This window comes from Amblyraja radiata, chromosome 17 (assembly GCF_010909765.2).
Source record: "Amblyraja radiata isolate CabotCenter1 chromosome 17, sAmbRad1.1.pri, whole genome shotgun sequence".
Lineage (NCBI taxonomy): Eukaryota > Metazoa > Chordata > Chondrichthyes > Rajiformes > Rajidae > Amblyraja > Amblyraja radiata.
Genome location: NC_045972.1, coordinates 6,380,266 through 6,408,178, shown reverse-complemented (window position 1 = coordinate 6,408,178; position 27,913 = coordinate 6,380,266). Strand labels below are relative to the sequence as shown.

General features: G+C 44.1%; 2 protein-coding genes across 3 annotated transcripts in view; one reads left to right on the top strand and one right to left on the bottom strand.

Moving 5' to 3' along the window:
• Positions 1 to 36: 36 nt before the first annotated feature.
• Positions 37 to 12,762, bottom strand: nip7 (nucleolar pre-rRNA processing protein NIP7). Its single transcript, XM_033035663.1, has 5 exons — positions 12,634 to 12,762; positions 11,969 to 12,055; positions 9,647 to 9,785; positions 6,292 to 6,432; positions 37 to 1,015 (listed from the first exon to the last, which is right to left on the bottom strand). The coding sequence occupies exons 1-5, from the start codon at positions 12,699 to 12,701 to the stop codon at positions 896 to 898; spliced, it is 555 nt and encodes a 184-aa protein (XP_032891554.1). The 5' UTR covers positions 12,702 to 12,762; the 3' UTR covers positions 37 to 895.
• A 949-nt stretch (positions 12,763 to 13,711) lies between these two features.
• The window catches only part of znf276 (zinc finger protein 276), a 48,682-nt gene continuing 34,480 nt past the window's right edge, over positions 13,712 to 27,913 (top strand). Inside the window, exons 1-2 of one of the 2 annotated variants that reach the window (XM_033035661.1) lie at positions 13,712 to 14,125; positions 23,590 to 23,908. In XM_033035661.1, coding sequence (XP_032891552.1) covers positions 13,966 to 14,125; positions 23,590 to 23,908 — 479 coding nt within the window. In that variant the 5' untranslated portion in view covers positions 13,712 to 13,965. The remainder of the gene's footprint in view (positions 14,126 to 23,589; positions 23,909 to 27,913) is intronic. The other variant, XM_033035662.1, reaches the window with a different exon arrangement.

The following is a 27,913-nucleotide window of genomic DNA, read 5'->3' as shown; positions in this document are numbered from 1 at the left end:
ACATACTATGACATATAACATCCTGCTTCAATAAAATAAACGTAACATTTATATAAAGTTTATTTGTTTACAGGATACAGAGGTCAATAGCAACACTGGTATATATTGTCCATCCCGAATAGCCTTCAATCCAAGGCAGAAGTGGAGTTACTCAAAGCAAAACCAGATACAGACGGCAATAATCAGGTATTTTCACAATGATCCATTATCTCCAGATAAAATACAATGGGTAAGTTTTCATATTCTGTTTCTCAGTGAAGCTCATCAGAAGTGATGATTAAAATTGGTAATTAAAATCTAGTGCCCCTTCTAAACTAGATTTTCTTTCATCTGTTAAACATAATTGATGACAATTGAAAACATTATATTAAAGAGATGATTTTGGAGCACAAGGGTCAAAGTTTTGTCAAATGTGCTGGAGAAACTCAGCAGGTGCGGCAGCATCTATGGAGCGAAGGAAATAGGCAACGTTTCGGCCCGAAACGTTGCCTGTTTCCTTTGCTCCCTAGATGCTGCTGCACCCGCTGAGTTTCTCCAGCAATTTGTCAACCTTCGATTTTCCAGCATCTGCAGTTCCTTCTTAAACATCAAAGTTTTGTCAAATGATCCAATGAGCTGACACATTCAATTTAAAATCGAACAAAAAAACCAAAAACCTTAATTACCAGTAATATTTGTGTGCTTATTTACAACCTTTTAATAGTTCTCAAGAACAACTTGTTAGTTTTACAAGATATACCACTTAATGTCAATACACCTGCAAATTGATATTGATTATGAACGCAAATTGAATCTTAATCTATCAGAACCCACGCATTTTTGCAGAGAATGCCGAAAGAATGACTAAGGCTAGTTCATAATCTTGATTTGAGGTTAAAATAGTCTTTGTGATGAATTATGTCAACGAGTCTTCATGTCGAATATATTCACCAATATCAGCCTGATGAAACACAACGATTGCCATAGGGTCGACCTTCCGACAATCCTGAGTCGATTTTGCAGCAACACCAAAACCCTTTGGAAATAGGTCAAAAACATTGTAAATGATGCAAAACTGTAACCAAATCTCTGTTTAGTTCAAATAAATATAATCACTCAATCCATGTTGAAAGAGCCTGCTTCATTGTGATTAATGTTCATCCAGTATTACCTATTTAATGCCAAAGCTGCTTCATTGCAGAAAATGGACACGCTATATTTCCTAAGTTACAATAATTATATAAAAAGTATCCCATTGACTGTAAACCATTTTGGGTGATCCTAAATGTAACCAAAATATTATTAGGTTGCAAAGGGGAGACATTTTTCACAAAATCAGACGTTCACGCTAAACCCTGGTTTCTATCATTGGTTGAAAGCCAGAATACAAGGAGTATTTGTAAATGGGAACAATGTGGAGGAGCATTACTACATATTAGGGACAAGATATTTGCAGCAGCACGAAAAAAACAAATGAGGTTGAAATTAAGTCAAAATATATCAAAGGGTTGTACAGTGCCCTCCATAATGTTTGGGACAAAGACCCATCATTTATTTATTTGCCTCTGTACTCCACAATTTGAAAATTGTAATAGAAAAAAAATCACATATGGTTAAAGTGCACATTGTCAGATTTTAATAAAGGCCATTTTTATACATTTTGGTTTCACCATGTAGAAATTACAGCCGTGTTTATACATAGTCCCCCCATTTCAGGGCACAATAATGTTTGGGACACATGGCTTCACAGGTGTTTGTAATTGCTTAGGTGTGTTTAATTGCCTCCTTCATGCGGGTATAAGAGAGCTCTCAGCACCTAGTCTTTCCATCAACTTTGGAAGTTGATATTGCTGTTTATCAACATGAGGACCAAAGTTGCGCCAATGAAAGTCAAAGAAGCCATTATGAGACTGAGAAACAAGAATAAAAATGTTAGAGACATCAGCCAAACCTTAGGCTTACCAAAATCAACTGTTTGGGAACCTCATTAGGAAGAAAGAGAGCACTGGTGAACTTACTAACCGCAAAGGGACTGACAGGCCAAGGAAGACCTCCACAGCTGATGACAGAAGAATTCTCTCTATAATAGAGGAAAATCCCCAAACACCTGTCCGACAGATCAGAAACACTCTTCAGGAATCAGGTGTGGATTTGTCAATGACCACTGTCCGCAGAAGACTTCGTGAACAGAAATACAGAGGCCACACTGCAAGATGCAAACCACTGGTTAGCCACAAAAATAGAATAACCAGGTTACAGTTTGCCAAGAAGTACTTAAAAGAGCAACCACAGTTCTGATAAAAAGGCCTGTGGACAGATGAGACAAAGATTAACTTATATAAGAGTGATGGCAAGAGCAAAGGATAGAGGAGAGAAGGAACTGCCCAAGATTCAAAGCATACCACCTCATCTGTGAAACACTGTGGTGGGGATGTTATGGCCTGGGTATGTATGGCTGCTGAAGATACTGGCTCACTTGTCTTCATTAATGATACAACTGTTGATGGTAGTAGCATAATGAATTCTGAAGTGTATAGACACATCCTATCTGCTCATGTTCAAAGAAATGCCTCAAACCTCATTGGCTGGTGGTTCATTCAACAGCAAGACAATGATCCCAAACATACTGCTAAAGCAACAAAGGAGTTTTTCAAAGCTAAAAAATTGTCAATTCTTGAGTGGCCAAGTCAATCACCCGATCTGAACCCAATTGAGCATGCCTTTTATATGCTGAAGAGAAAACTGAAGGGGACTAGCCCCCAAATAAAGCATTAGCTAAAGATGGCTGTAATACAGGCCTGGCAGAGCATCACCAGAGAAGACACCCAGCAACTGGTGATGTCCATGAATCGCAAACTTCAAGCAGTCATTGCATGCAAAGGATATGCAACAAAACACTAAACATCGCTACTTTCTTTTACATGACATTGCGGTGTCCCAAACATTATGGTGCTACAAAATGGGGGAACTACAGTGGATTCAGAAAGTATTCAGACCCCTTCACTTTTTCCACATTTTGTTACGTTACAGCCTTATTCGAAAATTGATTTTTAAAAAATTAATATCATCAATCTACACACAATACCCCATAATAAACAATCAAAAACTGGTGTTTAGACATTTTTTAAAATAAATAACTAAATCACCACATTTACATAAGTATTCAGACCCTTTACTCAGTACTTTGTTGAGGCACCTTTGGCAGCGATTACAGCCTCAAGTCTTCTTGGGTATGACGCTACAAGCTTGGCACACCTGTATTTGGGTAATTTCTCCCATTCTTCTCTACAGATCCTCTCAAACTCAGTCAGGTTGGATGGGGAGCGTCGATGCCCAGCTATTTTCAGGTACCTCCAGAGATGTGCAATCGGGTTCAAGTCTGGGCTCTGGCTGCGCCACTCAAGAACATTCAGAGACTTGTCACAAAGCCACTCCTGCGTTGTCTTGGCTGTGTGCTTAGGGTCGTTGTCCTGTTGGAAGGTGAACCTCTGAGGTCCAGAACACTCTGGAGCAGGTTTTCATCAAGGATCTCTCTGCACTTTGCTTTGTTCATCTTTCCTTCGATCCTGACTAGTCTCCCAGTTCCTGCCACTGAAAAACATCCCCACAGCATGATGCTGCCACCACCATGCTTCACCGTAGGCATGGTATTGGCCAGGTGATGAGCGGTGCCTGATTTCCTCCAGAAGTGACGCTTGGCATTCAGGCCAAAGAGTTCAATCTTGGTTTCATCAGACCTGAGAATCTTGTTTCTCATGGTCTGAGAGTCCTTTAGGTGCCTTTTGGCAAACTCCAAGCTGGCTGTCATGTGCCTTTTACTGAGGAGTGGTTTCCGTCTGGCCACTCTACCATAAAGGCCTGATTGGTGGGGTGCTGCAGATATAGGTGACCTTCTGGAAGGTTCTCTCATCTCCACAGAGGAAACCTGGAGCTCTGTCAGAGTGACCATCGGGTTCTTGGTCACCTCACTGACAAAGGCCCTTCTCCCCATGATTGCTCAGTTTGGCCGGGCGGCCAGCTCTATGAAGAGTCCTGGTGGTTCCAAAGTTCTTCCATTTAAGAATGATGGAGGCCACTGTGCTCTTCGGGACCTGAAATGCTGCAGAAATTGTTTTATACCCTTCCCCAGATCTGTGACTCGACACAATCCTGTCTTGGAGATCTGCAGACAATTCCTCGGTCTTCATGGCTTGGTTTTTGCTCTGACATGCACTGTCAACTGTGGGACCTTATATAGACAGGTGTGTGCCTTTCCAAATCATGTACAATCAATTTAATTTATCACTGGTGGACTCCAATCAAGTTGTAGAAACATCTCAAGGATAATCAATAGAAACAGGATGAACCTTAGCTCAATTTCAGGAAATCTCAATTTACCCACAGCAAAGGAATACTTATGTAAATGTGATATTTCAGTTATTTATTTTTAATTACTTTGCAAAAATTTCTAAACATCTGATTTCACTTCTTCATTCTGGGATATTGTGTGTAGATTGATGATTTAAAAAAATGAATTTAATCAATTTTAGAATAAGGCTGTAACGTAACAAAATGTGGAAAAGTGAAGTGGTCTGAATACCTTCTGAATGCATTGTATGTATAAACACTGCTGTAATTTCTACATGGTGAAACAAAAATGTATAAAAATGGCCTTTTTTGAAATCTGACAATGTGCACTTTAACCACGTGCGATTTTTTTCTATTACAAATCTCAAATTGTGGAGCAGAGAGGCAAATAAATAAATGATGGGCCTTTGTCGCAAACATTATGGACTGCACTGTGTATTAACAAACAAAACAAGTAAAAAGCTTAGTCTTGTTGAATTTCACTAACATTACAATTTCATGGAATTGGGGAAAGAATATTTAATATTTAGGAATGATGTTCACAAATTACATGAATGATTTAGATTCTGGAATCATAGAAAATAGGTTGTCGAGTAGGCCATTTGGCCCTTTGAGCCAGCACCGCCATTCATTGTGATCATGACTGATCATCCACAATCAGTATCCCGTTCCTGCCTTCTATCCATATCCCTTGACTCCGCTATCTTTAAGAGCTCTATCTAACCCTCTCTTGAAAGCATCCAGAGAATTGGCCTCCACTGCCTTCTGAGGCAGAGAATTCCACAGATTCACAACTCTGGGTGAAAAGGTTTTTCCTCATCTCCATTCTAAATGGCCTACCCCTTATTCTTAAACTGTGGCCCCTGGTTCTGGACTCCCACAACATCGGGAACGTTTCCTGCTTCTAGCCTGTCTAATCCCAGTCGCACCATTCTTTCAACATATGGCAGTCCCGCCATCCCGGAAATTAACCTTGAGAACCTACACTGCACTCCCTCATTAGCAAGAATGTCCTTGCTCAAATTTGGAGACCAAAACTGCACATAATACTCCAAGTGTGGTCTCACTAGGGCTCGGTACAACTGCAGAAGGACCTCTTTTCTCCTATACTCAACTCCTCTTGTTATGAAGGCCAACATGCCATTAGCTTTCTTCACTGCCTGCTGTCCCTGCATGCTTACTTTCAGTGACTGATGAACAAGGACCCCCAGATCTCTTTGTACTTCCCTTTTCCTGACTTGACACACCCAACATTGGGAACATTTTTCCTGCATCTAGCTTTCCCAGTCCTCTTATAATTTTATACGTTTCTATAAGATCCCCTCTCACCCGTCTAAATTCCAGTGAATACAAGCCCAGTCTTTCCAATCTTTCCTCATATGACAGTCCCACCATCCCAGGGATTAACCTCCTGAACCAACGCTGCACTGCCTCAATAGCAAGGATGTCCTTCCCCAAATTAAAAGGACTATATATAAATTTCACAACAAAACAATTTTTTTAAATTAGGAACTCTCGCAATAAATTGCAGGAATACATTAATACACTTGAAGAACGGGAAAAATAATTGGAAATAAAGTTTAATGCGGATAACCGCACGGTTACGCATTTTGGGAGGAAGAATAGGAAGGTGACATTACTTGGAAGAGAAGAGTTTAAGTGAACCAAGTGATTTTGGAGGATTATACCAAAACAAATGTGTATATATGTCAAAGAAGTCTGAACAAACTTGAGCGTTTCCAGCCTTGTTTTAGTTTTAAATCTCCCATTGATAGCATCTGCAGTTTTTCTGATTTTTTTGTCTTCAAAGTTACAAAGTTTGATATTCAGCTCAAAAGTTCGGTTAAAAGTCAATAAATCTGTTGCAAGCACACATTTCCATTATTATTCTCATGCCCTTCCCTTACTATAGAATAGTTATAGATACATTTCAATAGTTAAGAGCCAAACAATCCTTTTACTTACCAAGGGAATATCAGCCATGGAGTATACAACAACACCCTGGTATTGGGCTGTATTTTCTGTAATTCGACCCAAACCAGATTTCAGTATATGGTTTCCATACAAGAAAGATTGTTCTGTTCCAGGTTTCACCCACACTTTGTACTAAAATTTGAAGGAAAAATAACATGATTAGTGGAATAAAAATGGATTTTATTCTGCACTGTTTCATGTAATAAACCAAACTGGAAGGCCAGAAAATTAAAATCACACATTTTCAAATGTTAATTTTCAAGTAATATTTGTATTAAAGACACTGTCCCATAATAAAATGACATCAAATTTCCATTCAATAAAGTCCCCCATGGCATGCTGAACCAGATGTTTAAGATGCACAGAATCTATGGTGACTTTAATGTATATTTTATAACAAAAGACGAGAGTTGTGCAGCAGGAGGGTTATTCCAATTTAAGATCTGTGACCAGTGGAGTCCCACAGGGATCTGTGCTAGGAGGCATGGACATAAATGTAGCTGGGTTGGTTATAAATTTACAGAAGACACCAAGATTGCAGACAGTGAGGAAGGTTGTCCAAGTATCCAGTGGGATGTCGATCAGCTACAGAAATGGGTGGAGCAACGCCACTTTAATCTGAGCATGTGAGGCGTTGCACTCTGGGAGGTTGAATGCAAGGGGAAAGTGTGCAGTTAGTAACACGACCCTTAACATTACTAATGTACAAAGGAACTATTAGGTCCAAATCCATAGCTTCCTGAGAGTGGCAACTCAAGGTGGTGTATGGTATGCTTGCCTTCATTGGTCAGGGCATCGTGTCAGGTCATGATGCAGCTCCATAAGACATTGGCTAGGCTGCCTTTAGAGTATTGCATGCAGTTCTAGTCACCCAATTGCAGGAAGGATGTGGGAACTTTAGAGAGGAAGAAGTTTAGTTTAGTTTTATAGGGTATACCATTTTTATTTTACTAGAATGCTGCCAGGATTTAGGGATATTATTTACAAAGAGAGTTTGGGCAGACTTCAATTGTCAGAGGTTGGGTCAAGAGTGTTCTATTGTCATCTGTCCCAGATAGAACAATAACATTCTTACTTGCTGCAGCACAACAGAATATCTCAACATAGTACATTGTAAAGAACATAATAAACGAGAGAAAAAAACGTTCATATACATACACACACACCCAAAAAACAATAATAGTGCAATAATAATAATAATAGTCTATTGTAGTTCAGAGCTTATTTGAGGTTGTAGTGTTTAATAGCCTGATGGCTGTAGGGAAGAAGCTGTTCCTGAACCTGGATGTTACAGTTTTCAGGCTCCTGTACCTTCTTTGTGATGGTAGGAATGAAATGAGTGTGTGGCCAGGGTGGTGTATGTCTCTCATGTTGCTGGCTGCCTTTTTGACGCAGCGATTACGATAAATCCCTTCGATGGTGGGGAGTTCAGAACCGGTGATGGACTGGGCAGTGTTCACAACTTTTTGCAGTCTTTCTCACTCCTGGGCATTCAAGTTGCTGAACCAGGCCGTGATGCAACCAGTCAATATGCTCTCTACTGTACGCCTGTAGAAGTTCAGGAGAATCCCTTCTGACATACCGAGTCTCTGTAATCTTCTCAGGAAGTAGAGGCGCGGATGTGCTTTCTTTATAATTGCATCAGTGTGCTGGGTCCAGGAAAGATCTTCGGAAATATGCATACCCAGGAATTTGAAGTTTTTGACTCTCTGCACCATCGTTGATATAAACGGGATTGTGGGTCCTCATCCTTCCTCTTCCAAAGTCCACAATCAGTTCATTGGTTTTACTGATATTGAGAGCCAGGTTGCTGTGCTGGCACCATTTGGTCAATCGGTCAATCTTACTTCTATACTCTGACTCATCACCACCTGTAATTTGTCCAACAACGGTGATGTCGTCGGCGAACTTGAAGATGGAGTCCGGCTACACAGTCATGAGTATAGAGTGAGAAGAGCAGGGGGCTGAACACACAGCCTTGAGGTGCTCCAGTGCTAGACGAACATCTGGCTAGGTGGGATGTAGACCGCGGTCAGGATGATGGAGGTGAATTCCGTCGGGAGGTAGAAGGGGCAGCACTTCACCGCCTGATGTTCCAGCTGCGGAGAGTTAGACAGAACCGCCACGTCTGAGCACCATGAAGAGTTGACCATGAGGCAGACGCCCCGCCTCTCCCTTTCCCAGATGCCATGCGATGGATGGAGAAAGCTTCCTGCTGAGTCTGGAGAGCTGGGGGTGAGCCATGTCTCTGTGAAACAGAACACAGAGTATTCCCTCAGCTCCCTTTGGTAAAGCAGCCTTGACCTTAAGTCCTCCACAATCCAGTGATTGTACATTGGCTAGTAGGATGGTAGGGAGAGGGGGTCGTGGTCCCCTGACTTGTAGTCCTGCCCGCCGGCCATGTTTCCGGACACCATGGAGGCCTCCCCGGTGTGTCCAGGTACAGTACTTATTGTTCCTGCGATCCTCTGCCAGGTTGGCGATTCCCCTGCGATCGGGAATTCCCTTACAATTGCCAACTGCGATGCTGCCGGGAGATCGCAATAGCGCTAATGCGTTTAAATGGATTAGCAGCTTGTCAGTTGCAGCGCTGGTTTCTGCTGTTTCTTTTATACAGGTTAGCTGAGAACTACTATACTATATACAACATGTAGCCAGACAGGCGCCTTCTTGACATACCTGGGAACACCCGATAAAAGAAGATAAAGTTATGAGAGGCGTTAATAGAATAGACAGTTTAGTTTATTGTAGCGTGTACCGAGGTACAGTGAAAAGCTCTTTTGCCTGCTATCATTCAACGAAAAGACTATACATGATTGTACATGTCTGAAGACTGAAGGGTCTCGACCCGAAACGTCACCCATTCCTTCTCTCCAGAGATGCTGCCTGTCCCGCTGAGTTACTCCAGCATTTTGTGTCTATCTGTTCCCAAACTAAGCATCCCAATAAAATTATTTCTAGGGCACATCTGCAGAGGTTGTTGAGGGTTGTTGGGGACATGTCAGACCCCCCCACAAGGTGGAAATGTCAAAGGCTAGAGTGCGTAGCTTTAAGGCCAGAGGGGCGAAGTTTAAAGGAGATGTGCGAGGCAAGTTTTTTCCAAAAGAGAGGAGGCGAATGCTTGGAATGCAGTAGCAGGGGGGATGGTGGAAGCAGATATGATTATAGCGTTCAAGTGGTGTTGAATAGGTAATGCAGAAATTTGAGAAACAGGCAGGTGAAATGAGTTCATCTTGGCATTGTGTTTGGCACAGACATTGTGGGCCGAAGTGCCTGTTCTTGTGCTGCACTGTTCTATGTTCATTCATTGTGTGCAGTGACGCTCCAATCATTTGCAGGAACCTACCTTAGCATAAGGAGCCAAGTAGTCAAGTGCAGTAATGTGAAGACGGAATTTTAATGTTTTGGTGAATTTCCCAAAGCAGGTTCCAAGTGAAACAAGTTTGTCTCGAGCAATATTTGTTGCCAATTTTAGGATTTTCTCGCTGTAACAGAGAAACCAAATTGTTAGACAAATTCTAAAAAAGGTAATTTTATACAGTTGCCATCCTTTATTGAAATTTAAGTAATTATGCAAATACTCTTTCATAACCATTCATGGCATGTTTCAGGAAAGTTCCGTGTAAGTTTCATCACTATGCCACCTTCCAATCTAATCTTCTTACTATGCGTCACCCATAAATCATCAAAAACTCAGCAAGAAGAAAACAAATTGGCTAATTGTATCCAGCTAAGCACAGACAAAAGACCACTGCTAAGCTCTTGGTCCAATGCCTCATATGCCATGGCACTTTCACAAGCTCACCCTTCTCCTGTGATACTCAGAGAGTGGTGTCCAGAATCCCGTCACTCTTCTTGAAGAATGCTTCTCCCATCTCTAATCCTTCTGCTGCTTATATTGTCTTTGTTCCCTAGCTACTGAACATGTGCTATACAAATTAGGTTGTTCCTACTCATTCTGCTGTTGGCTGTTTTAAATAACTCTCTCGGCAGTCTCCTTCGCATCAAATAAATCCACTACTATCTATTCAGATATCCACGTAACTAAAATTCTTCAACATTGGTAACATCTTCATAAATCTTATCCAATGCCAAGTAATGCCCAGAACAATGTAGAACATCCAGCATGCCAAACATTCTCAAGGGGGTGAGCAGCCATAAGTTTGATCCGGGTTAATAGTCACTGGATTATTCCCAGTGGCAAGTGCTAGTGAGGGTAGGGATAGATTAGGACAGATGGCTAAAGAGCTGATGTCGGGACATAGATTTTAGATTTGTGGACCACCAAAATACTCCCAGGGGCAGAGAAGACCCGTACAAGAGGGATGGGTTGCATCTGAACTGGAGGGGGACTAATATCCTAGTGGGCCGTTTTGCTATGCCTGGAGGGAGGGTTTTAACTAGATTGTCAGGAGGGATGGGATCCACAGCAGTAGTGACGCAGATGAGAGGCTACAAGTTGATACGTAGATCAATATCAACAAGTCCAGTAGACAAATGTGTCGGAAGGAACTGCAGATGGTGGTTTAAACCAAAGACGGACACAAAAAGCTGGAGTAACTCAGCGCGATAGGCAGCATCTCTGTAGAGAACGATGTGTGACATTTCGGGTCTGGACCCTTCTTCAGACTAGTTACTCCAGCTATTTGTGTCTATCTTCGGTTTAAATCGGCATCTACAGTTCCTTCCTATACATGATTAGGAAGATCTCTGCTCCTTCATGCATATCAGTACTCTACTATTTATCATAGATTCCTTTGACTTGCTCGTGCTATCAAATGTTATCTCTGGATTAAATTCCATTTGGCAATACATTTTCCATGTCTAGTGTCCACACACTTCGCCCAACACCTCAGCTCGGTTCGCAATAACCAACCTGATCTCCCGGTGGCTCAGCACTTCAACTCCCCCTCCCATTCCGAATCCGACCTTTCTGTCCTGGGCCTCCTCCATGGCCAGAGTGAGGCCCACCGTAAATTGGAGGAGCAGCACCTCATATTTCGCTTGGGAAGTTTACACCCCAGCGGTATGAACATTGACTTCTCCAATTTCAGGTAGTCCCTGCTTTCTCCTTCTTTCCCCTTCCCAGCTCTCCCACAGCCCACTGTCTCCGCCTCTTCTTCCCGTCCCCCACCCCCACATCAGTGTGAAGAAGGGTCTCGACCTGAAACGTCACCTATTCCTTCACTCCATAGATGCTGCCTCACCCGCTGAGTTTCTCCAGCATTTTTGTCGACCTTCGATTTTCCAGCATCTGCAGTTCCTTCTTAAACATTTTGTCTACACTCAGGTTTTAACGCTTTTGTGATATTTTACCTCTTTATACATTTGTAAAACACCTCAAGTATTTTACAAACATCTTGTAAAGTAGGTTATTACAGTCCACATTACAGCATAGTTTCTTTGTCCTGCAGATTTCCTTATTCATTTAACTTCTGCACTTTTTATCCTTCCCTAGCCTTCCTGATCTATTGTTCTGGACCTTCAAAGCACCCAGTCCCAATAGTCATTCCTATGCTCACATAAATCAAATGAAGCAATAATATAGTTGTCTTCGAAATCGAAGGAAAAACAGCGAGCTCTCCAGTCTGCATCTGTACAATTGTTTTTGTTTCCGTTCTCTTCTCCCAAATTTACCCAACATAGCGTAAATACTTTTTGCACTTACCTTACATAATAAACACGATTGTTGTGCAAGCGGAAGCAATAGGTTCCATCGGGTCGATCCACTAGTAACTTAATATTCTGTCCAATACTGGAATAGGAACACATTCTAAAGTGAATCATTACATTTCTCACCCCGAAGCTAAACCAATTCATTGCCAACCCCTCCAAACCAAGCCAGGAGAAATACCCACTACCAATGGCATTCATCATAATGTTCACTGCCTCTGCCACTCTGCCCCCAACCTCCCCCTCCCTCGACACCCTTCCCTCCCCCTCCTACTCTCACCCATTATCCTTACAATCACCCCCTCTTTCCTTTTCCATCCCCACCCTCCTCCCCCCTCTCGCCTTCCCCTCCCCCCTTCTCCTTCCTCTCCTCCCTTCCGCTCCCCCTCTCTCCTTCCCCTCCCCCCATTTCTTCCCCAGTCCAAACCTCCATCCCCATAACCCTCTCCACCCTCCGGCTCCCTCTACCCTCAGACCACCAGCGCTCTTTTGCTCGTCTAACCCCCTACAAATGTCGAGCTCCCAGCCCCCAGGCAGTGTAACCGCACTCCCGCTTGTCTCACCTCCTCCCCACAGATGCGACTCTCCCACAGACCCCCACGTCCCCCTCCACAGACCACCCCCACTCCACAGACCACCCCATCCCCCCATCCCCCTCACTATTTGGCCAGTTTCTCGAACAACAGCCGCGTCTCCTCGTCCGTCAGTGGCCGCATCTCCCACCACATGCGCTGCGCTCCGCGCCCCGGAACCGGAACCCGAGCCCGCCGTCACCCGGGCAACCGGTCCGGCCGCGCCCGCCCCCCCCCCCCGCCCCCGCAATGTGTGGAGCAAAGATACTGGAGGAGCTCCTCTCCTCTATTTGGTGTGGAGAGACAATACCAAAGATACAGCTCTATGATCCTTGGCCACAACATGCTGGGGTAACTCAGCGGGGCCGGGGCGGGCAGCAGCCCTGACAAAGACTGACAACTTGTACCTTGTGGTCATCACTTCCCAAGAGTCCACCAGGGACTAGACTGGAAGTTGGACAGTTTATACGGGACATTTTTTTCATTTAAGCCAATTTTTACATTCAAGCCAATTAACCTACTGAGAACTATATAGAGAGAGATATAGAACAAATGAAAGATATGCAAAATAATAACATTTAGCAAGGATCATCGTGGTCTCCACTTTTCCTTTATCATCGTTACATTTTGCATATCTTTCATTCGTTTGGAAACATAGAAAATAGGTGCAGGAGGAGGCCATTCGAGCCAGCACCACCATTCATTGTGATCATGGCTGATCGTCCCCAATCAATAACCCGTGCCTGCCTTCTCCCCATATCCCTTGATCCCACTAGTCCCTAGAGCTGTTGTTCCATATCTCTCTAAACCCCCCCGGGACTATGTCTGAAGAAGGGTCTCGAGCCGAAACATCACCTGTTCCTTCTCTCCAGACTGAGAGTCAGGGGAAAGGGCAACAGGAGATATGTAGCCGGTGATATGGAGAAATAGAGATAGACAAAGACACACCTCTAATCATTGGTTATCCAACATTAAATATTGGCACAAGTACAACATGCTGGAGTATCTCAGCGGGACGGGAACGTTTCGGGTCAAGACCCTTCTTCATACTGAAAGGGAAGCAGGAGCTATGGAACTATATAGAATGTAGAGAGATGTAGAAATGAATGAATATGCAAGATGTAACGATGATCAAGGAATGGTGGAGCCAGAATCTGGTCCCTGAACATCGTTACTTGTGTCCAGAGATGCTGCCTGTCCCGCTGAGTTACTCCAGCATTTCAGTGTCTGCTGCCTGCGTCTCCCCCGCGGCGGCGGAACGGTTGACTGGGCATCGTGGGGCAGCGCGGACACTCTGCTCCGCCGCTCCTCTGCTGCCGATTCCGGTTGTTTACAGTCCCCTGTTTGGCGACTCTCGATCTAATTGAAGGAGAATGTTTATGGTTTGAAGTTGTCCTCGCGTCGGAGGAGGAGGAGGAGGATGAAGCGGAACAAGTGCGGGCGGTTCGTGTCCTCGGCCGTGGCGCAGAAGATGGAGCGGCTGTCGGAGGCCCAGCGGCAGCGCTGGCTCCGCGCCCGGCGGCCCCGGCCCACGGGGGAGGCAGAGGCAGAGCCGCCGGTCACAGGCCGGGCCCCGACAGGTCAGTGGGGCTGGGGTGCCAGAGCTGGGCCGAGCCGGGACCCAGGGCCGAGCTGGGTCAGTGGCAGTGGGGGTGGGTGCCAGGGCTGGGCAGGGACAGGTCAGTGGGGGCCGGGTTAGGCCTGGACAGGTCAGGTCAGGAATAGGTGGAGGCCGGGACCGAGCCAGATCGGTGACAGCTTAGGAGGGGGGAGGGCTGGGCCGAGCCGAGCCACGTCTGTTGGCAGCTGGGAGCGGGACTGGGCCGGGTCAGTGGTGGTCGGTAGGGAGAGAGATAAATAACCGAGCCTTCTCGACGCCAAGCAGATCCGATTCACTTTCAACTCCATTGACAGCGGATGGTGAATCTGTGGAATTCTTTGCCACTGAAGGCTGTGGAGGCAAAGTCAATGGATATTTTTAAGGCAGAGATAGATATATTCTTGATCAGTCTAGGTGTCAGAGGCTATGTGGAGAAGGCAGGAGAATGGGGTTAGGAGGGAGAGATAGATCAGCAATTATTGAATAGTGGAGTAGACTTGATGGGCCGAATGGCCTAATTCTACTCCTATTCCTTATGACAGCAGATGGATACCTTCATATGGATACCTTCATAATCCTCACAGATTTGGTTATGATCATTTTAACATTTGTCCTTCGTTAGGATAGAATGAAACCTTTTGACCTCCCCAAACTATTTTGGCCGATACTTAAATATCGTGTTGTCGAAATTACCATTTTGTTCATGAGGCGGTAAACTGAGAGCCGTTTGTGGAAAGTAGTCTAGCATACAGAATACTTGGTAGTAATTATTAATTATACACTGAAGTGTCTGAAGCAGACAACATTGCAGTAGCTGCTTCATCCCCACCAACCTTTTATTACCAATACACAGTTTCACCTACATCCAGTGACAACAACAATAGTTCTTTATCATAAATGCAGATTTGGGGATCTGCCGTGTCCAAAAATGCAGCAAAATTGTCAATACACTTCAAACTTAATGTATCGTATGTATGATATTGTCAAGCCTTAACAATGACATGGGAAATTTACCAAATCAATTCATGGTGCAAGCCTTTGAGTGTTTAATCATGCTCCAATGCATCAACTTAAAATCTTCTTGGGCAATTTGAACAATTGCAGGGACCTTTGGTCTTTCACGTCAATTTGTCCAATCCATTTGAAAAAAAATATTCTTTACATTTCTCCATATTAGATATTCTTTCGGATCCTACAGTAGTCATATAGCACAGAAACAGGGCCTTTGACCCTCTGAGTACACACTGTTTGCACCAATCCTACACTAATCCCATTATATTCTCCCACATTCCCAACAATGTCCCTGAGATTCTACTATTCATGTGCACGTAAAGAACAGGTTACAGTGGCCAACGTACCAACTGACTTGTCAACATGGTCATAGGGAGAGCGTGCAAATAGCGTACATACTCCCTTAACAACTTTTGGTTTGACTCCTCCCATTTCCTCCAAATACAAGGCGTAGCTATGGGCACGCGCATGGGCCCCAGCTAGGCCTGCCTTTTTGTAGGGTAATAATAATAATAATGGATGGGGTTTATATAGCGCCTTTCTAATACTCAAGGCGCTTTACATCGCATTATTCATTCACTCCTCAGTCACACTCGGTGGTGGTAAGCTACTTCTGTAGCCACAGCTGCCCTGGGGCAGACTGACGGAAGTGTGGCTGCCAATCTGCGCCTATGGCCCCTCCGACCACCACCAATCACACACACATTCACACACAGGCAAAGGTGGGTGAAGTGTCTTGCCCAAGGACACAACGACAGTATGCACTCCAAGCGGGATTCGAACCGGCTACCATCCGGTTGCCAGCCGAACACTTAGCCCATTGTGCCATCTGTCGTCCCCCAGGGTACGTCGAACAATCTTTGCTCGAGACGTACTGCGACCCTATCCCCAAACTCTACCTCCGCTACATCGACGACTGCATTGGTGCTACCATAACATCCTGCTCACCAGACTCAAGGACCTCGGCATTGAAGGCTCTGCACTCAGCTGGCTCCGTTCCTACCTTTCCAACAGATCCCACTTCATCTCTCTCCACAACCACACCTCTGCTACAGCCGCAGTCACTCAAGGCGTTCCCCAAGGCTCCGTACTCGGCCCCCTCCTCTTCATCATCTACATCCTCCCCCTTGGTCAGATACTCCGCCACTTCAATCTGGACTTCCACTGTTACGCTGATGACACCCAGATTTACCTTGGCACCAAATCCCCCCACAACCCCCCCCTCTCCCATATCAACTCCTGTTTGTCAGCTATAAAAACCTGGATGCAACATAATTTCCTCAAACTCAACAGCGATAAGACAGAATTCCTCCTCATAGGCTCCAAAGCCACACTCAGCAAAATCAATAACCCCACTCTCACCATCGACGGCACCACTGTCTCCCCATCTCCCCAGGCCCGCAACCTTGGCGTGATCTTTGATTCCACCCTCTCCCTTGAGCCTCACATCCGCCATGTCATTAAAACCTCCTTCTTTCATCTCCGCAACATCGCCAAACTCAGACCCTCTCTCACACCGCCTGCTGCTGAAAGACTCATCCATGCCTTCATCTCCTCCCGACTGGACTATTGCAACTCACTTCTCCTTGGCATCAGCTCCACCTACATCAACCGACTCCAACTGGTCCAGAACGCAGCCGCCCGACTCATCACCCACACCAAATCCTGGCATCACATCACTCCAGTCCTCAAAAAACTTCACTGGCTTCCCATCTCCCACCGGATCACCTACAAAATCCTGGTCCTCACCTACAAAGCCCTCCACCATCTGGCCCCCACATATCTCATTGACCTCCTCTCCCCCTACCAACCCTCACGGTCCCTCAGATCCACATCAGCCGGTCTCCTCTCCATCCACAAGTCCAACCTCCGCAGTTTTGGGGACAGAGCCTTCTCCAGGGCAGCTCCCAGGCTCTGGAACTCCCTCCCCCAACTGATCCGCAATTCCGTGTCCCTCCCCATCTTCCAGTCCCGTCTCAAGACCCATCTCTTCACCTCTGCCTATCCTTAGCCCCACGTCCCCGTCCCTTTTCATCTGTGCATTAATTGCCTCATGCTGTGTTTTGTATTGAATTCTGTCTTTACTTTGTGTACTAGTCATGTCTCTACTATTTATTTCATTCCCCTTACATGTTTTTCCTATACATGCTCAATTTTTGTAAGGTGTCCTTGAGACTCTTGAAAGGCGCCCATAAATAAAATGTATTATTATTATTATTACCTCCTGCACCCATACACAACTCACTGACTTCATCCATTTCACCACTAACTTCCATCCGGCACTCAAATACACCTGGACCATTTCCGACTTTTCCCTACCATTTCTAGACCTCACTATCTCCATCGCAGGTGATAGACTACTGACCGACATCTACTATAAACCCACTGACTCCCATGGCTATCTGGACTACACTTCTTCCCACCCTGCTTCCTGTAAGGACTCCATCCCCTACTCCCAATTCCTCTATCTACGCCGCATCTGCACCCAGGATGAGGTGTTCCGAACCAGGGCATCGGAGATGTCCTCATTCTTCAGGGAACGGGGGTTCCCCTCTTCTATTATAGATGAGGCTCTTACCAGGGTCTTGGGGATTGAGATTGGGGACATTTCTATTCAACCTGTCAAATATATTTTTACACTTATCCCATCCCCCTAGATATTCCAGGTGAATAAATTAAGGTTTTGTCAACTCAGGCAAATCGGGCTAATTACAAATCAATAACATTAGCCAACTCCGAAACATGAAGTGCTGAACATTGGGATCCAGACATCACGGACAACTGGCCTCAGTTCCCCGCTCACATCTGGCAGTGCTCTCCGTCCAAACCAGGGATCGCTTCCGACGCCTCCGCCGTCCCGGGACTCTTGCACTGAGGCTGCTCCATTGCCAGAGCTGCAGCGAGTGACTCGCCAGCCCCGCAAACACTCGAATACCCCGACTCCCTGTCCGCATCTTCCCCCCCACTGCTCCATCCCTCCCTCCGCCCCGGCACTCCAACACCCGCGGCCCATGCAGTTGATATTAGTTTTGAAATTCTCGTTGATCACAGAATTTCCCATGACAGAGCATGAGAAATTTGTGATCAAAGTGAGAGCGTGAGAATTTGGTGAAATGCGTGATTCTCACGCTCAATGTGTGAGAGTTGGCAGCTCTATGGTAGCTACCGGAGTGCAGCAATGTCGGATTAAGGCAGCAATACAATACAGGGTGGCGACTATGACAATGACTGATGAGTCCCTGTAGTAGGCTGATTTCTTCCAAAGGGACTCTATAGTTTCCCAATTTCTCCATAGTTGCCGCTGCCGACCTAACTTCTTGAATCATTCTAGGGAATCATCCACGCGTGGGGAAGAGGATAGCGAAGTACCGTTCTGTTTCAGTTATGTCTCGACTGACCTTGTGGTAGATCCTGTGCACTACTGCCCCCAACGTTTTTACATTGTGTGCGTGTATATATATGGGATTACGTAGCCTAGGTAGCAAGATCCTGTCCAATTGGCCGGCAGTCAGGGGTATGCTTTGTGCCTGCACACAAAATGTATGTTGCTGTAGGCAATTAGGGCTGGCAGTGACCTAGAAGGGGGGTGAGGAGGTGTTGGCAACAAAGGATGGTTGGTACCACCCTAATTGTTAGTGGGGACATGTGTACAAAGCCAGCATGCAGATTTGTTAGTAGTTTTGGCATAAATATGCGTCATGTATAAGAAGGTATTACAATTCAGTGTCACCATAATGGCAAGAGTCCACAAAACCCACATTCTTGGAGATAAGGCTTCTTCTATGCGATTATGTTACTGTTGTGGTGCGGCCTTTTTGTAGTGTGACACGTGGACCCAGGTAGGACGTTCTTTGATTTTGACCACTGTATTTGTAGTTAGAAGGACTTGGAAGGGTCCCTCAAAGTGGGGGTGCAGATTAGTTTTTCGCTTGAAGGTCTTGATATAAACAAAATCGCAAGGTTCCAAACCTCCTGTCTGCTGGGTCAAGCTGTGCCTCCTTTACCTGTGAATGGAAGCCCTGGTGAGGATGCATGCTCTTGTAAGTGCGAATAGCTGTGTCCTTTGCAGTTTCATAGTGCCAAGCCGTCAATGAAGAGAATCAGGTCTGGGTGAGGCAGTGGAATGTCAGTGAGGTGGACACGGGGTTTGCTGACTGCGATTGTAAATGTCTCGCAGCAATGGGGGTCGCCGTCATCTTCGTTGGGTAAGAGGGTAGCGGGGTTGATGGTGATGCACCGCCTGATGGTGATGTTGGGGTTGGACAGAAGTTCCACCTCGTACTTTGAAAGGCGGGCAATCGTCAGAGGCTGGGTGGCGCATTTTGTGAGGAGAATGTCAACTGAAAGGGGGACATGGAGGATAGTGCGGTGGTTTAATGTGATGGATGGCGCTTGGTTCACTGAATAGTATGCTGGAGCCAGCGATGGAAGACATCCAGGTAAGGCTTTGCCTACTGGGTCGAGCTGGGTGCTGCAGTAGGCGACTGGACGTTGGTGGTTTCCATGAAGCTGAGTGAGGACAGACAGTGCGAAACCTGACGTGATGCACAAAAAGATTGAATGGCTTCTCGAAGTCTGGCAGACCCAGGGCCTGTGCCTGAGTCTGGGCTCGTTTCAGGGCAGTGAATGTCTGGTGGGTCTCATGAGCCAATTGTTGGGGATCGGGTGGTGGTGGCGTAGAAAGGTCCAGAAAGGGCCTTATACTCTACAATCAATTTTAAACTTATTCTTATACTCTATAATTTGGGAGCGTTCCCAAATAAAAATTCTCATCTTATGTATGTCGCTATTCTAAGGCCTTACACTCTATAATCAATTTTTAAACATTCCTATATTTCTCAAGATATACTTAAATTTATGTAGTTGCAACTAAAACAAACTACTAGGTGCCATTGAAAGGACATGAATCAAAATAAAAATAAACGACGAACTTTTACGAAAAAATAAACGACGAACTTTACCAAACCATGTAATGAGCTCAACCTCTCACTTGGATTTTCAATCACATAGGACAGGATAGTCAACCTGTCAATTGTGATCTTGATTGAGTAAGATAAAATAAGACCAAATGGAGTCAAACTCACCCTTAAACTTGCAAAGAGCTCAACCTCTCAATTGCATTTTCAACGGACCAAAACTAAATTAAGAAAACAAAGTCATAACTCCACCTTAAACTGCAATGAGCTCAATTTCCCAATTGTGTTTCCAAAGGTAATAATAAAACTAATAATAAAACAAAATCATAACTCCACCTTAAACTTGCAATGTATTTTCGACAAACTAAAACTTAAAAAATAAACGATTACTGCATGCTTTGTTACCTTGGAACTCTGATGTGTTAATGTTCAGTATCCACTTTTGGCCGATCAGAGTCTCTAGCACTTTTGCAAAGAGAAAATGATCAATGAAAAGATGGCCGGAAGCTGGTACTTCGTCCCTGAGTCAGACTCACTGTGCAAGGGTTGGGATTTACATTTTGCAGTCATATTACAATGTCTTGTACTTGATTTACTGTATTTCCCGGCAATGAAGATGCACCTGCGTCGAAGACGCACCCCCAATTTAAGTTGCTACATTTTGAGAAAAGGATGGCGGGACAGGATCAAGGGTTTGGTTTAGTCCAGAGGTGGGAAACATCGCCTGCGTGCCCCGGGACTGGCTGCAGTTCCCAGGTCGCCTGCCCCGGGACTGGGTAGGAGGAAGGGGTGGGGGAGGAAAAGGGGAGGGTGAAGGGGGGGGTGAGGAGGAGGGGGAGGGTGAGGAGGGGGGGGGGTGAGGAGGAGGGGGGGTGAGGAGGAGGGGTGATGAGGAGGGGGGGGAGAAAGGGGGGGGGAAGAGGGGGGGGAAGAGGGGGGGGGGGAGAGGGGGGGAAGGGGGGAGAAGGGGGGAAGGGGGGAGGAGGGGGGGAAGAGGGAGGGGGAGGGAAGAGGGGGGGGAAGAAAGAGGAGGGGTGAGAGAGGGGGGGGGGGAGAGGGGAAGAGGGGGGGAGGGAGGGGGGGAGAGGGGGGGAAGGAGGAGGGAGGGACGGGGGGGAGGGAGGGGAGGGGCGGAGGGGAGGGAGAGAGAGAGAGAGACCCCCCCAGCGGCGTTGTCCTTTCACAGCCGCTTCCCATCAGCTGCCAGCAATGAGGGATAGACTTGGCTATTCCTCAGTACAGCAACATCGTTCTTGATGCTGCTGTACTGAGGGGTAGCCAAGTCTATCTTTCTTGGCTAACAACCTAACCCTCGGCCTCCAAGACGCAGGTAAATGTTTGTGCCTTCTTTTTGGGTAAAAAATAGCGTCTTCATTGCCGGGAAATAAGGTATTTAGAATGTCAATGCTGAAAGGACCAACAATTAATTAAACGGTGACAACACAAAAAAAGGTGTAAAATGTCAGTCCTAATTAATAAAAGCTGCATCAATGTATTTATGTTCTTTATTTCTTATTTCTGCATTATTCATTAAAATTTTGAGCCCAAAAAAAATCATTGTAATATTACTACAGATAAGTAAATTACAAAATTACATTCTTTTGTAATTTTGCAAATTAATTTCATTCCTGGGATAAATAAGATTCGATCGTATCATTTTCATTCATGAAACTTCTGTATAATCAAAATAAATTTAAATATTAAGATGATTCCATAGGGATAATGAAAATCTTAAGTCAATACATATCAGGAAAGGCAGGCACATTGAAATGATTAGTATTGTGCTTGTGTATTGTGTATTGTGCATTGAGAATAATAGTGAATTTATTTTTTAAACTGTAGTTGCTAGTAATCTAAAATTAAACAGAAAATGCTGGAAATATTCAGTAGATTAGGTCGCAGCTGTGGGAACTAAAACTGTGTTGATGTTTCTGGAACTGTGTAGGAGAACATTAAACTGCAATGAGGGTGGAGGATGGCGGTGTCTCTGGCATGGTAAAACCGGGGTGACCATGTAGAGAAGCTATAAACAGTAATCTGGTTAGTGAGTAGGTGCAGTTAGAGAATGAGAACAGAGACAAAATAACATAGACAAGAGAATATAGGAGTTACAAAAGGCAGAGCAGAGAAGCATCCTGGCAGGTAAGGGAAAAAAAGGTTCAGTTGGTTTATATATTACTTTATTTTCCTTTTCTTTCCATCTTAGATTGGAGAGTATTCCCAGTGTGAATCACCAGGCATGAGTACCTGCTCTGCATTGTGTAACTACCACATTCTTTGGCCTATGATCTTTTGCATATTCTCTTACTCTAATTGCTCCCATTCACTCATTAAACAGAATATTTATTTTACGATTTATCCCCATAGTCAAGCTCATTTTAAGCTTTTGGCGATTACCCCCTTCCTCCACCACCCCTGTAGTTTAAAGAGCTTGTTTGGTCTCCTTCCTAATTTCGAGGGAGAGTCTTTGACTTGAAATGTTAACCCTGTTATTCTTCCCACAGGTGTGGCCTGACTTGTTAAGTATTTCTAGCATTTTCTGTTCTTATTAAGAATAATATTTCTCTCATATTGTTCATACAGTCTCCAAAATAGAAATATTCTTATTTTAATGTTAACAACTAACAACTAGAAATATTCTTATTTTAATGTTAAACAACAAAAAAACTTATACCTAAATTTTGGAAAAATGCATCCACCCCAACGCTTAAAATGTGGATCACAAGCATGTCTGAGATGCTACATCTTGAAGATATGAGATTCGTCCGAGCAGGAAAATCAGAGCAATTCTTAAAGATATGGTCTCCTTTCATCGATTTATTACAAGTATAATATGGTGCAACACAACTCTGGAAATTAACTGTTTCTGAACTGGGTGAGGGGTGTGGAAAGATATGAAGTAGGTATATCCCATTTCTGTTTTCCGGTCTTTCTTTTTTCCTTTTTATTTACAACTCTATGTGTTTCTTCTCTCTATCCTTCTACAAACTATCACTTGTTAACTCCTGGAGTGGTACTCCAGGGGTTCACACATCACTGTTTCCCTTACTCTTCTCTTTACTCTCTTTTACTTTCATCTGTGACATTTCTATTGTTAAATTTAAAACAAGAAGTTGTACATGAAATGTATTATGTCTTATGCCATGGTTTATACTACTGCACATTGCTTCTAATAAAAAATACAAATAAAAAAAAACAACAAAAAAAACTAATGAGAATTAGTTGAGGTCCTTTTCCAAAACATTCTTGATTTGCTGTACGAGTTTCCATTATTTCTGTACCAGTAGCATGATCAATTGACCTTTTATCCCTGAATAATAATCTTCAGAATTAAATCATGTGCTTTCTAAAAATCAAGGTCACAATTGTATTTGTATAGTAGCAATAATAATTCATAAATGTATCTGGCCTTATATCTCATTGTGCTAAGTGAAATATATTTATAAAAATCTTAAATATTTGATTCCCACCCTACTGTGCATTAACTCACATTATATCTGTTTCTATTTCTCATTAGCTGCATCTCTTATTATGACCACCAGCTACTGCCGTCTATGCCATGGAAAGTTTTCCTCCAGGAGCCTTCGTAATGTTTTTGCAAAAGTTCCTCTGATTGAGACGAGTCCAGAGAGGCAGCGCAGAGCACAACAGACTTTCTGTGGTGATTTCCAGAAGCTAGTTGGTGTTGTTGTGAGGCAGGATTCCACTTTGCCACAGTATATCTGTAGGAACTGTCACGCTCAATTTTATAAGTGTTGGACTATCTTGAAAAACTTCATTCAAAAAGTGAATACTTCACCAGTAGCTGCAGTACAACATGGACAAAAGGCTAGCAGGTACTCAAATCATTAATTTGACTGTATGCTACTGTTTAACGATAACCAATGGACTTTATTATGTATGCAATAATCTGAGTACTTGCTTTTGTAAGAAATAAAGATTTAAGATTATAATTATCCAAAGATATAATTTAGCTACTCGTGGATCTTTATCATTGGTGTGTTGGTGATCTGTGGGTGGGAATAGTTCTCCATCTAGCTTGCTGTTGCATAAGATACTGCAGGTCATAAAGTGAAGCTCAACTCACAACATTGTTGCCTAATATCAGCAAAAGAGGATTGCTGTCAAATTCTTTCTAATGGACAGATAAAGCAAATTTGCCATAGTCCTGTCTTTGGTGGTGTATCTGGACTTCCAGAAGGCTTTCGACAAGGTCCCACATAAGAGATTAGTTTACAAACTTAAAGCACACGGCATTGGGGGTTCAGTATTGATGTGGATAGAGAACTGGCTGGCAAACAGGAAGCAAAGAGTAGGAGTAAACGGGTCCATTTCACAATGGCAGGCAGTGACTAGTGGGGTACCGCAAGGCTCAGTGCTGGGACCCCAGCTATTTACAATATATATTAATGATCTGGATGAGGGAATTGAAGGCAATATCTCCAAGTTTGCAGATGACACTAAGCTGGGGGGCAGTGTTAGCTGTGAGGATGATGCTAGGAGACTGCAAGGTGACTTGGATAGGCTGGGTGAGTGGGCAAATGTTTGGCAGATGCATTATAATGTGGATAAATGTGAGGTTATCCATTTTGGTGGCAAAAACAGGAAAGCAGACTATTATCTAAATGGTGGCCGACTAGGAAAAGGGGAGATGCAGCGAGACCTGGGTGTCATGGTACACCAGTCATTGAAAGTGGGCATGCAGGTGCAGCAGGCAGTGAAGAAAGTGAATGGTATGTTAGCTTTCATAGCAAAAGGATTTGAGTATAGGAGCAGGGAGGTTCTACTGCAGTTGTACAGGGTCTTGGTGAGACCACACCTGGAGTATTGCGTACAGTTTTGGTCTCCAAATCTGAGGAAGGACATTATTGCCATAGAGGGAGTGCAGAGAAGGTTCACCAGACTGATTCCTGGGATGTCAGGACTGTCTTATGAAGAAAGACTGGATAGACTTGGTTTATACTCTCTAGAATTTAGGAGATTGAGAGGGGATCTTATAGAAACTTACAAAATTCTTAAGGGGTTGGACAGGCTAGATGCAGGAAGATTGCTCCCGATGTTGGGGAAGTCCAGGACAAGGGGTCACAGCTTAAGGATAAGGGGGAAATCCTTTAAAACCGAGATGAGAAGAACTTTTTTCACACAGAGAGTGGTGAATCTCTGGAACTCCCTGCCACAGAGGGTAGTCGAGGCCAGTTCATTGGCTATATTTAAGAGGGAGTTAGATGTGGCCCTTGTGGCTAAGGGGATCAGAGGGTATGGAGAGAAGGCAGGTACGGGATACTGAGTTGGATGATCAGCCATGATCATATTGAATGGCGGTGCAGGCTCTAAGGGCCGAATGGCCTACTCCTGCACCTAATTTCTATGTTTCTATGTTTCTATGTTTGTAAACTGCATTCACCATTTGTTGGTGATCATTGCTGAAGCGTTGAGTTCTGCAGTTCCCTACCTTTCCCACTTTCTATCTTCCTTTGTGACATTCCTTCAAATGTACCTCTTCAAACGTACCAAGCTTTCAGTAAACCTCCCTTTCACATATCAGTTTGGTATTTGATTTTGCTTTTACAAAGCTCTTCCAGATATATTGCAGTTAAAGATGGCCTGAAAATGGCAGGAAATAGCACGATCAGGAAAATATATGCAATACTTATCTCCATCAATAAAGAAAAAATGGACAGAGGCCATTGAATATTTTGTTAAATTTATACCACCACACATTAGAAAAGTGTACCAGTAAAGCACTGATAATCTGGCATCTGGTTACTCAGAAATCCACCCACACTCCAAAGACGTGCAGGTTTGTAAGGTGGTTGGATTGGTAAAATTGTAAGTTGTCCCTAGTGTGTGTAAGACAGTGTTAGTGTGCGGGCATTGCTGGTCAGCATGGACTTGGTGGGCCGAAGGGCCTGTTTCTGTGCTGTATCTCTAATCATAAACAAACCCTGATGGTTTATTTTCTAACCCACTCATTAGTCCGGTTTGTGAGCTAGGGGTCCAGAGTACAAGTGGAGAGTGCGGCCAGCAGTGAACTGGTCTCTGGAGTGTTTGTATCTTTCCCACTTCTTTTAATCTTGGGTTCACTGGAAAAGGTTTCATATTAGCGTGTAATGTAAAAGTAATGAAATAAAAGTGGGTTTACACTAGGAGTAACAATAGGAATAACAGCCAATGATCTGGATCACAGAGTGTTGGATTACTGGAATTTTATTGTAGGCAGCAGTTTATTGGGATAGTACCAGACATGAAGGAATTCTCTTGTGTGGAGAAGTAGAAAAGCTGCTATGTTCCAATTAGTAGAGAAGGGTCTCGACCCAAAATATCACCTGTCCATGTTCTCCAGACTTGCTGCCTGAACTGCTGAGTTACTCCAGCACTTTGAGTCCTCTTGTGTATGTTTCAATTAGTTCCTTTGATGAGGTCTATTTAAAAATGATTAGCAATCTTGCTGATGAAAGTAGGCAAAAACGATTTTCAATCATGTGCATCTTCAATAAATAGCCGAACATGATCTATCCCATAGTTCATCCTCGGCACAACCAGTAGACAGAGTCCAGATTCTTCACCTCTTGCGATAGAGTCATAGAGTGATACAGTGCAGAAACAGGCCCTTTGGCCCAACTTGCCCACCAACATATTCCCAGCTACACTAGTCCCACTTGCCCGTGTTTGGCCCGTACCCCTCCAAACCTGTCCTATACATGTACAGAGCTGCCAAGTAATTCGTATTTACCATATTTTGTACGGAAATGTGATCAGAATACGAATGTACTGATTTACTTTGTAAAATATGGATTTTTAAAAAATCAGCCCGACTTCCTGTTTCATCTTGCTGCTTAAAAAATTCAAGGATATAAAAAGTCATACTGTACCTCTAAAAATTATAGCAGATTAAATCTATTAGTATTTTAAATTTCAAGATCTGGAAGCTTTGATCTGCCTGTCCCACTCCAGGTTTAAACAGCGCTGTCAGTTTAACGGTGGGAATTTAACAAACAGCACTATAGGTTCTAAAAATAGCGCTCCCAGCTGGAGCACTATTGCCTTTACACATAGCGCAATGGCCACAGCGCTATGGGTCACAGACTGTTGGGGGAGGGAGGGAGGGAATAAGAGGGTGGGAGATAAAGAAGGAAGGAGGGAGAGGGAGGGTGGGAGGGAGAGGGAGGGCTAGAGAGGGAGAGGGAGAGAGGGAGGGAGAGGGAGGCTTCAAAAATGGCTTCCACATCATCATCTGTTGCTAAAAGCAGGAAGCAGCCGTTCAAACAGCAGTATACAAAGAGATGGCAATGAATGCACTGTCAAGTAAGGTGCGTAGAAGACATGTCAATTGATAGTAAGGTTATGCATTCTTGTACTCTTACATGGGTATGACCGCACATTAAAAAATCACACTTTTTTCAGCAAAATGGCACCGCGTAAAAATACTGATTTCCTCAGCAAAATAATGATTTTCAGGTACTAGAATACTGAAATGCTCTGACAAAACTTGGCAGCTCTGTCAAACTGTTTCCTAAATGTTGAGATAGTCCCTGCCTCAGCTACCTCCTCTGATAGCTTGTTCCATTAACCCCCTCCACCCTTTGTGTGAAAAAGGTACCCCTCAGATTCTGATTAAATCTTTTCCCCTTCACCTTGTCCTCGATTCCCCTACTCTGGGCAAGAGACCTGGTGCATCTACCCAATCTATACCTCCCATGATTGTATGCACCTCTATAAGATCACCACTCATCCTCCTGCGCTCCAAGTGATAGAGACTCAGTCTACTCAACCTCTCCCTATAGATCAGACCTTTTAGTCCTGGCAACAACCTCGTAAATCTTCTCTGTACCCTTTTCAGC